Source organism: Equus przewalskii, chromosome 23, assembly GCF_037783145.1.
Source record: "Equus przewalskii isolate Varuska chromosome 23, EquPr2, whole genome shotgun sequence".
Classification (NCBI taxonomy): domain Eukaryota; kingdom Metazoa; phylum Chordata; class Mammalia; order Perissodactyla; family Equidae; genus Equus; species Equus przewalskii.
In genome coordinates, this window is record NC_091853.1 from 26,091,698 (window position 1) to 26,104,824 (window position 13,127).

The 13,127-nt window shown below is 49.2% G+C and overlaps 1 protein-coding gene across 2 annotated transcripts in view; it reads left to right on the forward strand.

The window, feature by feature from the left end:
* PLXNA2 (plexin A2) overlaps window positions 1–13,127 on the forward strand; it is a 213,034-nt gene that overhangs the window by 24,641 nt on the left and 175,266 nt on the right. For both annotated transcript variants that reach the window (XM_070591167.1, XM_070591168.1), the window contains 2 exons: window positions 1,052–2,319; window positions 7,542–7,724. In XM_070591167.1, coding sequence (XP_070447268.1) covers window positions 1,087–2,319; window positions 7,542–7,724 — 1,416 coding nt within the window. In that variant the 5' untranslated portion in view covers window positions 1,052–1,086. The remainder of the gene's footprint in view (window positions 1–1,051; window positions 2,320–7,541; window positions 7,725–13,127) is intronic.

The window sequence follows — 13,127 nt, forward strand, 5'->3', positions numbered from 1 at the left end:
AGGTAGGGCAGGCTGAGGCCCACGTTGACATCATGGATCCTGACAGTCCCGGGGCACCAGCAGTGGTTGGAATGAGACTGACCTTCGACTCCTCTCCCTTTGCTCCTCCCTACGTGTTCCCAAACCCAGAACTCTTGCCCAGGTAGCTGAAGCTGGACTCGGATAACTGTCTCCATTAGCAAGGAGGCGGCTCCCCCTGTGCCCACCTGCCGAAAAGCACAAGCTGAAGCAATCTCCCCAGGACCTGGCCGCCCGCTCACTGGGGAGGCAGTGGCTGGCATCCTGCTGTCCCAGGGGAGCATGGGGGGCTATCCATCCATCTCCCTGGAGCTTTTCAGGCTCCTGAATGGCACATGTGGGAATGCCAGTCCTGTTGGCCAGCACGCATTTCACTTTTCTAACAAGTTTAACAGCAAATGATCAGGGACTCTTCTTTCTGCAAAGAATGAGGCTGAGGGGCAGCAAGAGGCACTGCTATTCGGGGTGACCAGCCCTTCTTCCCTGCGGAGGACAGAGCACGAGAAAGTAAGGAAACGCAGCATTGTGAGGGGATGGAAGTCTGACATAAGGAGGAATTGTGTTTGCGTTATCAGACTCTGGGAGCAGTTGACAGGGAGAGCCTACGAGAGGGCCTGACTAACAAGCTTTTAAAGAACAGGAGAGATTTCCACTTGACTGGGAGAGGACAGATGTGACGACTGGGTAGGGAAGACTGGCTTTAGTCCGACACGGGGATCAACTGGCTAGGTGAACTTAAACAGCCTTTTAACCTCTCTGAGAGATAAAAAACGATGTCTTAAGAGGACAGAAATAGAGATGCTTTGTAAAGTGAAAAAAAGCATTTTACAGCGTAAAGGCTGGAGACCAAAATAGATAATAGGATTCCCTGAACAGCCCGAAGAGGGAGAAAGTATGTTAAAAATAGAAAAACTGAAATACAGAGGGAAAGGACTCACAGAGCTAGCCAGAACTGGGACCCTGGGTCAAGCAATCCTATTCACACCTCCCAGGACTTAGTTTTCCTCTGACCACTCTGCCTTGTGTTTTCCAGAACCATGTAAGGGCCAAGCCAGGAAGGTGGAGTAGATGAGAGCTCAGAGGATCTGTCTCCTCGTCCTCGCCCCACTCAGAATGGAACAGAGGAGGCCCTGGCCACGGGCCGCAGAGGTTGACAGCTGGTCTGTGGTCCTGCTCTCGGTGGTCTGGGTGATGCTGGCCCCCCAGGCCGCCAGCATGCCTCAGTTCAGCACTTTCCACTCTGAGAACCGTGACTGGACCTTCAACCACTTGACTGTCCACCGAGGGACAGGGGCGGTGTACGTGGGGGCCATCAACCGGGTGTACAAACTGACGGGCAACCTGACCATCCAGGTGGCTCACAAGACCGGGCCGGAAGAGGACAACAAGTCTTGTTACCCACCCCTCATCGTGCAGCCCTGCAGCGAGGTGCTGACCCTCACCAACAACGTCAACAAGCTGCTCATCATTGACTACTCTGAGAACCGCCTGCTGGCCTGCGGGAGCCTCTACCAGGGCGTCTGCAAGCTGCTGAGGCTGGACGACCTCTTCATCCTGGTGGAGCCATCCCACAAGAAGGAGCACTACCTGTCCAGCGTCAACAAGACGGGGACGATGTATGGGGTGATCGTGCACTCTGAGGGCGAGGATGGCAAGCTCTTCATTGGCACTGCCGTGGATGGAAAGCAAGATTACTTCCCAACTCTGTCCAGTCGGAAGCTGCCCCGTGACCCGGAGTCCTCTGCCATGCTTGACTACGAGCTACATAGTGATTTCGTCTCCTCCCTCATCAAGATCCCTTCGGACACCCTGGCCCTGGTCTCCCATTTTGACATCTTCTACATCTATGGCTTCGCCAGCGGGGGCTTCGTCTACTTCCTCACTGTCCAGCCCGAGACCCCGGAAGGCGTGGCCATCAACTCCGCTGGAGACCTCTTCTACACCTCCCGCATCGTGCGTCTCTGCAAGGATGACCCCAAGTTCCACTCCTACGTGTCCTTGCCCTTTGGCTGTACTCGGGCTGGGGTGGAATACCGCCTCCTGCAGGCTGCTTACCTCGCCAAGCCTGGGGACTCCCTGGCCCAGGCCTTCAACATCAGCAGCCAGGATGACGTGCTCTTTGCCATCTTCTCCAAAGGGCAGAAGCAATATCACCACCCGCCAGATGACTCTGCCCTCTGTGCCTTCCCCATCCGGGCCATCAACTTGCAGATCAAGGAGCGCCTGCAGTCCTGCTACCAGGGGGAGGGTAATCTGGAGCTCAACTGGCTGCTGGGGAAGGATGTCCAGTGCACCAAGGCGGTAAGGAGGGTCAACTCGCTCTACTCCTGGTCTGAGATTCGGGCTCTGACTTTCCTTCCAGAGCCCCATTGCACATGCTGCTCCAGACCACCACGGGCCTAAAATGAGAGAGGCTTCGAGGCTCACATTATGGGGAGTAACCAATAACACACATTCTGATGTGTACAGACACTTGGGTCATGTTTGTTGATCCACTGAGTCATTCCAAATATATATTTCGAGGGGCCCCCACCACACCAGGCACCGCTGGCTTCAGTGGGAACCATACAGTGAAGCTCCCTGCCCTCATGGAGCTTTGATTGGTGAGGCAAGGCAATAAATACATAAAACAGCTCTTCTGTCAAATGGTGATAATTGCCATAGAGAAAAATAAAGCAGGGAAGTGGGGAGAGGTAGTACCCAAGAGGATTGATTCATTGAGAAAGTGGCATTTGAACAAAGATTGAGGGAGGTGAGGAAATGAGCCATGAGGGTATCTGGGGAAAGCATTCCAGAGAGAGGGAGCAGCAAGTGCAGAGAATTCAGGGCATGCCTGGAGTGTGTGAGGAACGGCAGGGAGGATATCACAGTGGGCTCAGAGCATGTGGAAGAAAGGGTGGTAGGAGATGAGCCTGGTCAGAGATAACAAGGACCAGATCTTGTATATGTGGGGCCTTGTGGGCCACTGTGAGGCCAAGTCAGGGGATTGGGGTGGCAAGTGGATATGTAAGTCAGAGGAGAAGGAAGGCAGTCAAGCTTGACTAATAGATTGACAACTGGAGAAGAAGAATCAGGAGTCTGGGCAAAGGGAAAATAGGAGAGGAAGGGGAGCTCAGGATCCAGATCGGAGGACAGCAGAGATAGAAAATCAGTAGCAAGCACTGTCCTGTGAGGGGCAAGATGCTGCCATCTAAGTGGTCACCATGATCCACACATCCATCCATCCATCCATCCATCCATCCATTTATCTCCATCCATCCATCCATCCATCTACCCATCTCTCCATCCATTCATTCATTCCCTCCCTCTATCCATCCAGATTCCTCCATTCACTCATCCCTCCATCCATTTATAAGAAAATATAAGATATTCTGAGTGCCCAGCACCGTACTGGGCACTGGGAATACAAACACAAAAAGATGTCATCACTATTCTCACGTATCTCATAATCTAGTGGGAGAAAGAGAGAGATAAAAATAGCTGGCAATGTAACGTAGTAGCTAAGAGTTCAGGCTTCAGAGACAAAGTTCAAATTCCATCTATGCTGCTTCCTGGCTTCAGAAGTAACTTAACATCTCTACGTTATCATCTGTGAAATGGGAATCATAATACCTGCCTCATGGGATGATCAGATATAATATACAATATATATAAAATATAATATGTGGCAAGATTAGCACCATGCCTGACCTGTTAGGTTTACCATTATTAGTTAACTCTTATGCCATGTGGCAAGTGCTCAGATAGATTTCTGTGCAAAGTGCTGTGGACTCTGGATCTGCAGCCTGGGGAAAAATCTGAGACCAAGGGGCCCATATGGCTGTCTTCTGAGTACCCTACATTGAATGTGCCTGCTGTTGGGACCAAAAGCCACTTCTTAAAGCAAGAAAAGAGATCACGTCCTGGCTCCACTTCTGTTTCTACAGAGCTTGGTTCCACATTGGCTTGGTGTGATAGGATAGAAGTTAAGACAATAGGCTTTGAAATCCAACAGATTTGTGTTTAAAAATCAGTTCTACCACTTAAAACTGTATGACTTTGGGCAAGTTATGTCCCTGGTCTGAGCTGTAATTTTTTCATTTTTAAAATAGAGATAATAGTACCCTCTTTTTATGGTTATTATGAGGATTAAATAGAAAATGTATGTAAAATGCTTAGCACAATACCTGGCACATAATAAGCATTCAATAAATGGCAGCTATAATTAGTAATATTAATCATCATCATAAAGAACCAGTTATTTGCTGTTATTTCACTGTTATAAAATGAGGAGGTTGAACTAGATAATTTCCAGAGTTCTTTATAGCACTGAAATTCTGTAACCTATGGCCCCAGCCAATCAGGAGAAGTGGAGAGGAAATGCAAGGGTTAACTCCCTTATGGAGTCCTGCCGGTCCCCATTGCCCAGAGGGGGCCTTGTCAGGAGGAAACTGCTGATTCCTGCCTGCTTCTGAGCCAGAGGGAAGAGGAAGCCGCCACCCTTCTCTGGCTCCAGTGGTTTGCAGAGACAAGCCCGGGCTAGTGACCAAAGAAAGACCAGCACAGGCACTGGGAGAAAGGTGACAGCAGGTAGGACCAGGACTTCAGAAAGAACAGCCCCTCACTGCTGCCCCCACCACCCTTGAGCATTACACTCTTCTGGTGCAGCCTTGACAGAGGGGTGGAAGGGTTACAACAAGAGAGGCCTCTTAAAATCCTTGTAATTCAAGGAGTCCCAGACCTGGGGACCCAGAGATATTGTGGTTCCAGGGCTTAATTTTAACATGATCTCTGGACTAACATGGAACTCTCAGATAAAGGATTTGAGCTCAGCCCCCAGAAGAGGGATGAGGAAGGGAATATCACTCACTTAATAGTAGCTATGTCCTAAAGGCTATGCTGGGCCATGTAAGTGTTATCTCACTTGATCCTCAATAAGATCCTATAAAGCAAAGATTATCATCCCCATTTTACAGATGGAAAAACAAAGACCCACAAAGACTAAATAAACTGCTTACATCCATACAACTAGAAATGACAAAGCAGGGATGGTAATTCAGTTTAGCCCATATTTCTGAGTCCAAGTTCTTTCTGTTTAGCCCTGCTGCTTCTAAGGAAAGCCACACTCCACGCTCTTACCATTTGAGTGAAAGTAAAGAGGCATCAGGTGTTTGGGAATATCTGACAAGTTAGAGAAGAAAGAAAGAAATGCCAGCCAATCTGAAGATTCTAGATTCAGTATAGATGTAGAGAAATCCACAATCACCAGCAAGTTTTTTGCTTCTGTCATCATTTCTCAGAAGCTGGCTTAAGCTATGCATGTGCACAGACTCTGCAGCCTTGCCAGACCCTGGAGAAAGTGGGAAAGAAACTGAAGTCATGAAATCAAGGACTTTCAGAGCTGAAAGGAAGCTTGACGATTGTCTGGTCTAATCCTTTCACTTTACAGATGAGAAAATTCAGGCTCAGAGAGGGTACTTGACATAAGGTCACATGGCTGGATAGTGGCAGAGACAGGACTACAGTCCAGATTTCCTCAATCTTACCAGGGCACCTGCTGCCTACAGTGTAGAGATGAGAAAGAGAAGTAGAAAATGTACAAAGCAGTAGCTGATTCCTCTGACCTGCCTTTGTAGGGAGCCTGAAGTTTAAATGATTGGCTCCCATGATGTGCTGGTAAATATTAAACAAATGGCTATATGCAGGCAATGGTGGTGGGAGGTGGGGAGCCTTGATTAGAAGCATTTGTCAATTTCTATGGTGTAAATACTCCCACAATGGATGATTTTAAGCCACCAATGTGATGTCACTTTTAATGCAGAGTGCAGAGATGTACAGTCATCCCTCATGAGCTGGCTCCAGCATACTACTGCTTCATTTCCTTCCTGAGAAGCTTATCCCTTTTGCTGTGTGGGGCTCCATATTACCCAGAGTTCAAGGTTATCTTTAACCTAAAATAAGTTCCTTTTCCTGAAGTGTACACACACACACACACCCACACACGGGCCGCACCACCATTCCTAGCAGTAGCAGGAGCAGCAGCTCATTATAAAACACCAAGAAATCACAAGATATGAGTCCCTATTCCCGTTGGATCTGAGATGGGAATGGAAGGGAAGTCCCTGGTTTACAGAAGAATCACATGTCCTGGCTCATAAACCAGTTATTCCAAGGAAGTGAGGCTTTCAGGGAATGACTCGTCAGCCCGCTCTTCCCTGGTCGGTGTGAGGAGGGGGTTGAGGGGAACAGGTTACAGGTTTCTCCCCGATGTTTTCTATGCTTCCCACGACAGTCATTTCCTTCCACCTCTGGGATGCCTTTCCAGACCCAGAAGGACCAGCTGCCACAAGACTCAGGGCTCTTTCTTGCCCAGAGTCTACAGCTTTTGCCCACAGGATTCCATGGTGTGTAGTCACCTGGAGCATTTCAGAGGACCCATCATGGCCAGCCCCAGGATAGGCACTGTGCAGAGATACAAGCCCTCCACAGCACCTGTGCTCAGGAAGGATAGTCTTTTTTTTTTAATTTTAACTGAATGAAATCTTAGAAATAATCAATTTAGCATCCCCTTGAGCAGCCCTGAAAGAGGATGTTACTGGTCCAAGTTTACACAGCCGCTTAGTGGTACAGCAGAGGCTGAAATTGAGGTCTTCTCACTTTCTGTCCAGCTATGTTTTTATATGCTCAAGGTGATCATCTTTCAAAAGTGTCCCAGTCTCTCCTGAAAGATACTCTTTATACAGGCACACCACCACTGCCTTCAAAAGCCTGGTAATAGGAAGGTCATTGCCCCCAGAATTCTCTTTTATTTATAGCTACCTGAACATTTTTGAAGACCTGTAATACAATAGGGGAAATCATCGTGCAGCTTAACAAAACTCTTTTGATGCATTATTTTATTTGCTCCTCAATAATTCTCCCAGAAAGGTGGCCAGGTAGTATGACAAATGAAGAAACTGAGGTTTATGTAGATTATGTAGATTCCCAAGTATAAGGCCCTGCTCGATATTATGATGACCCTTTTTAATCTATCCCCAGTGTAGGATGCGGTGAATAATTCAATGGCTTAAAATGCCTTATGCCCAAAGGCAGACCTTGCAGCTCAAGAAACAAACAAGAAAGCCTCTCCGGGCTGGTAGAAATCCTATAGTGTTGCCTTTAGATTGAACCTCCATTGTCTAAATAGAAAGATCACCACAGAATGGCATGGTCCACAGGGACATTAAAATGACTAGAAAATGAGTTCTAGCAATCAGCCTTACAAATTACCCTGGATCTCTTGGCAGAAAAGTGAATGGGTGACTGCAGGTGAGTGAGATGCAGGCTGCTGGTTCCTCCGTCTGGTTTCAGGGGAGCCAGTGTAGGATTGGTGGGTCAGCTGGTGAGACATTTTTGTGTACATCGTGTGTTACACCCCTGAACCCCAGGTCTGTCCCTCTCGGAGGCCCGGTGTCCTAGGGCTGGCGGTCGGGCGTGGGTTAGTGTAGAATGACTCTGTCATGCCTTCGCTGCTATTCACTCCAATTTCCTCCCCTTCGCTCCAGCCTGTCCCCATCGATGACAACTTCTGTGGACTGGACATCAACCAGCCACTTGGAGGCTCGACTCCAGTGGAGGGCCTGACCCTGTACACCACCAGCCGGGACCGCATGACCTCAGTGGCCTCCTATGTTTACAACGGCTACAGCGTGGTTTTTGTGGGAACTAAGAGCGGCAAGCTGAAAAAGGTAAGAGTCTGGGAGCCCAGACGCGCCCATGCCGTTCAGCTCCTCAGCTGAGAGCCCCTTCTGGAAGGGAGCTGTTGCTCGAGACGTAAGTACAGGCAACTCTTAATTTTCTTGGGCGGGGGGAGATTAGAATAGGAGGGCTAATTTTGTGTCTTGTCTTCTAGCTGCTTCCCCCAGCCATTAGTCAGTGAGCATCTAGGGAATGCAAATTATTTCAGTATTGCCCAGACTCTAAGGAATTAAGAAGGTGCATCTGCCTAAAGGAGGAAAAGAAATCACTCTTTATCTCCAAATCACGTAGAACTGATTTTTTGACTCTCTGTATTATGAATCACCCACATCATAAATCCCTCTGCACGGCCTGCAGAGTTGAATGTCCTGGTCAGAAGTCTTTGTTGAGTTCAAAGCAGCTGGTTGAAGGAGATTATGAATCCCAATGCTGAGAAACCGGGCAAATGGCGCTGCTGCTCTCCAAGGGCATGTGGTGCCATTCTGCTTCTTCCCTCTTCCTGCAATCACAGGCACTTCCCCCCAGCAGCCCCACCCTCCAAGACCTGAGCTGCCAGGAGGAAGTAGACATCTTATCCCGTGCCTGCCCTGGGCACCTCTGCCAGCTGGAGGGCACGGGCTGTCTGAGGCTGGCAGCACCGGAGGCCTCTTGTACGGCAGGCCAAAGCCAACAGCTTGTACCTGCTTGTCTGGTGCTTAGGGTGCAGAGACGGAGCACAATCTGGTTCATTATGTGGGATTACAGCAGCCACATTCTTTCCGGTCCCAGCTAATCCCTTTTCCCAAGCTTACCCTCCTGCCACCGTGCCCCAGTCCCACCACCTGTGGATCAAGGCACATGCAAGGCCTCACTGAATCTCACCCTTTGATGTTGACATCACCCCTGTAGCTCTTTCCTCGTAATCCATTTAGAGCCTCTGGAGAAAGGTTGTTTGGGAATGTGGAAGGAGGGTGCCAGGGAGGGAGCCTGAGGAAGAATTTCCATGTTCTGCTTGTCCTGGGTTGCTGCCAGAGAAGGTGAGAAATACTGGTCTGGTTTTATGTGGAGGTGCTGAACCTTCCAGACCTCTTCTGCTTCTCATGATACCAAAGCCCTTTAACTCTTTCCTGGCTCTCTGGAGAGGTTCCTTCTTGTTCCTGTCCTGTGCCCTCTGTCTGGGTCCACAGTCTTGTGCTTTTCGGCACAGGGAAGAGAGGATGAGCGTGGTCCCTGCATTTGCTTTCCCAATGTGGGGGAGGGAAGGAGTTGCCTTATGAGATTCCACTAAGATTTAAGAGTGGCATATTCTACCAGGACAGGGTTCAACTTGGGCCCCTGTGGCTGGCTACTGCCCTGCTCTCGGCCAGAGTTACCTACACAGTTGGGTAGATTGTGCCTTGCACAGGGACATTGGGCCAAGGGATCTATAGGAGTTGAAATCCAGTCTCAGCAATCCTTGTCAAGCCATGGACCCTAGGGTATAAACATCCACCCAGAGGGGCTTCTCCTACTGCTTCATCTGCCCCTAGAGACCACCATTTTCTGAATTGCACAAAGGCTTTCTAGGGGCCAACAGTAGCCACAGCTAGCACGTTCCCCCATCCTTCCTACATCTTCAATTGCTGTTCTGGATCATTCTGTAACTCTGTTTATCTTCTTTATTCTCTTGAAAGTTCTATTAAAGGCTGAATTTTATTTATTTTCTTCCTTTGTGGGGGCTTATTCATTTTTTTTATGAATTTTTCATGTTTATTTCCTTCTCCCTGCCTAATCCTTTCACCAAGTGTTCACACATGCGATAGGCCCCAAAACTGTTTTGAAAGATAGAACCATTCTTTAAGGAAACTTAGAGATTATCTGGCCCAATACCCTAATTATTCAGCAGGGAAACTGAGGCCCAGAGAAGAAGAATGACTTGTTCAAGCATACAGACTAGGACAAGTTGCTTCTTGCCCTGACATCCAATTTGGCACCCATTTTGCTTAAACAGCCAGGGAGCCTGAGGATGGAGGCTGAGAAGCGTCTTCTGGTCCAGGCTTGCTACAGAGTGCAGCCAGGGGCTAGTGCCTCCACTCTCTTGGGTCCTAGATCTGAGTGAAGGAATTAATGTTTGCCGAATGCATGGATGAGGGCAGAATAAAGGAAGAGAGACCCAGCCAAACTCTGAGTAACCCTTGTGCTCACCTTCCCCGTCCCGTCTCTCTGCATCTTGTGCAGCACAACCAGGGACTGCCAGGATGGAGGGGGAGCTTTCTAAGCCACACACCTGAGTTAGCCAAGTTCCCTTGGCCCTGTCGGACCCCTGGTGGACAAGTCACTGTGGAGACAAGTCATCGGGTTCAAGGACAAGGCTGGGGCATAGCTGCCCACAGCTTGTTCCAACCTGCAAGTTGGCTGCTCCTTCTCGCTCTTCACTTGGCCTTTCTCTGGCTGTTTCTATGAGCTCATAATACCCTTCCTTCTCTTCTATGCAATTCACCCTTCCTTTCCACCCACACTTCTTTGAGGCACCTGATACTCACACCCAGGCTCCGCTGGCCTCCCCTTTACCCACCCACGTGCCCCCGCCCCTCTCCAGAGAAACGGCCCATGAAGAATTTATGGAATGTCCCCAGGAAACCCTACCATGGTCCAGGCCCCATAGCTCTTTCAACACAGGAAGGAAAATAAAGAAAAAAACTAGCTAAGAGTTTGGAGAGAGGAGGGAGGCAGGGTGCGTCAGCACTACTCACTTCTTCCCTGCCTGCCTAGGCGTCTGTCAGGCTGTCCAGCCCTCATCCACTGCAGCCCGTAGGAATAGGGTGTCCCTGAGCGGGGAAGTTTAGAGGAAGCAGAGACTCACTAGAAGTGGCATGACCACAAGGTGCTGTTATGTGCTGTGTCACATACTTGCTCATACACTATTCTCTGCTAGACACATGGAGAACATCACAAAGGAGGCCACTGCTTTCTGAGCCACAAAAACACAGGAGGAACAGGCAGAATAAGGATAAGAGCTGAAAATAAAGATGTGTAACACCTGCCTAGGCTAAGGGCCAGTGCATTACAGGTGGTAAGAAGATGGGCAAGGATTCACCACAAGGGTGGAATAATTTCAGAGAAACCAGCTGCCATCATGTGATTCACTTGGAAGGGCTTATCAGGGAGGAAGATTACCAGGATTTGCGTAAGGACTGAATGAGACAGATAAACTGATGAGTTGGGGGTGAGAGAGAAGGGCATTCTAGACCTTGGGTACCACGTTGAGAAGATGCAAGGCACGGGCAGGGAGGGTCTAGAGTGCACAGAGGGGCTTGGAGGACTTGGCAAGGTGGAAGGTGGAGGTAGACAGAGCACTGTGAGGATCCAGGCTCTAAGACGACCAAGTGAGAAGGGTATTTGGATTTTTGCTGACCACAAGGTCGACATGAACCAACTGTGTGATGCAGCTTTACCAAAGTTAATTAGTCTTCACCACACAAATAGAACAATTGCCAGGTCGTGAGAAGTGGTAGCTCCACTTTAAATTGGAGATAGCATTGTAAGACAGTGTTAATCCAACTAAAGTGCGAGATAAACGGGGGCTGGAAGGATGTGGGAGTCATGCTGTGTGAAGAATATTTTTAAAAGGATGTTAACCCAAGGAAAGAAGAGTAAAGCTGGAGACAAAACAACCTTCTTTAGATAATATAATTTATGGAGCACTTATTATGGGTCAGATGTTATTCTAAGAGCTTTATATCTATTAACTCATTTCATCTTTATGTAACTCTATGAGGTAGGTGCTGTTACACCTCCATTTTATAGATGAGGAAATGGAGGCCAACAAAGGTAAAGAAATGTGTCCAAAGCTACACAGCAAGTAAGAGGCAGAGCCAGGATTTGAACCTCAGTCATCTGGTTTCACAGTCTGCATGCTGAGCCGTGGGAGATGAATTAGACTTATTTGGTGTGTCCCCAGAGGGTAGAATAGGGTCATTGGGTAGGAGTCGTGGTAAAGTAGCTTTCCACTTCGTATAAGGAAGAAGTGTCTTGCGGCCAAACTGTCCCATAATGGAAAGAGTTGACTCAAGAGGGAATGAGCTCCCAGTCAGTGGAAATATTCAAGCAGAGACTGGATGGTCACTAATGAGGGAAGCAGAGTGGGGGCTCCTACACCAGCTGCAAGACCTTTACAATGATGCCACCGCTATTTCTCTCTGACTCCTTCAGTAGGAGTGGGTGATAAGGGAGGGCAGGCTGTGGCAAAGAGGAGGAGCAGAGAGGGAGGCCAGGCACCCTGGGCGTGGGCTTTGAAGTCATGGCTGGGTTCGCACTTGCCCTCAGAGCTTAGCAGAAAGCCCCTCAGGGTCGAGGAGGAGGTGCTTGTCACAGACAAGGCAAGGCATGGCCAAGATGATGAGGGCAGGCAGGCTTGGGGCAAGATGTAGGGGACGACAGTGATGACATTCCTCCTGGCTGAGAACAGGCTGTGGGAGTTCAGATAAGAGATGCTGGGAGCTAATACCAACTCGTGGATGGAGGGAGAGGAGTGGCAACAGGAACTGCAAACTCATCTACTAGGACTTCCCAGGTTGAAGGGAGGAGTTCAGGAGGCAATCCAGGCACAAGTCATGGGGCACAGGAGGGAAAGGGCCGAGCTGAGAAGGCAGAGGACACCAGGACATGGGAGGGCAGACTCTCAGGGTTCGGGGAAAAGTCCCTCTCGTTCTATCTCTCCATTTGCAGCTGCTCCAACTGCCACCTCAGTCCTGGCTTTACCACCCTACAGGCCTCCTCTAGCTCCTCGGCCCAGGGTCTTGCACAGCAGCAGGAATTGTGGTCTCTGTTCTCTGTCCTCACTGGAAGCCTCACCTGCTGCCCAAGGGATGCTGACATCCCCTCTACCCTATCCCGTGAAGCGCTGAGAGTAGCACCCTCCTCAGACCCCCTTCGGCATGTCATTTTGCTTCAACAGCATCTGACATGGAAGCAGCTGCTAACGTGTCCAATTCTCTTGAGAGTCACAGATCCCAAAGGACATGGACCCTCTTTTTCATATTTATGTCACTCATCCAACATCTCTCACACAATTAGATGCTCATTAAATTTACCTCAAATTTATCGGGTACTGACTCCATGACGCACACCTATTTGCACTGACTAGAATAGAACCAGACACCAAGAGTGACTCCTGTTGACGTGGCTAGTTCACAAAGGAAGGAAGTTAGGATGTGTTGGATAGGCCGGTGGAGGAAGGGGAGGGTTGGCGTGGCGGTGGGATGAGGAGTCAAGAAAACAAGAGAACTGCTGGTGGGTAACAGGAAAAGAGGCTGTTTTCTGGTTAACAGTCTTTGGAAGACGGTGGAGTGGTGCTCTCAGAAATGTTGACTGGGGTGGAAGAAGGGGAGAGCATTTACGCTGTTGCCTGGAGATCCCCAGAACAGCGTGGACAG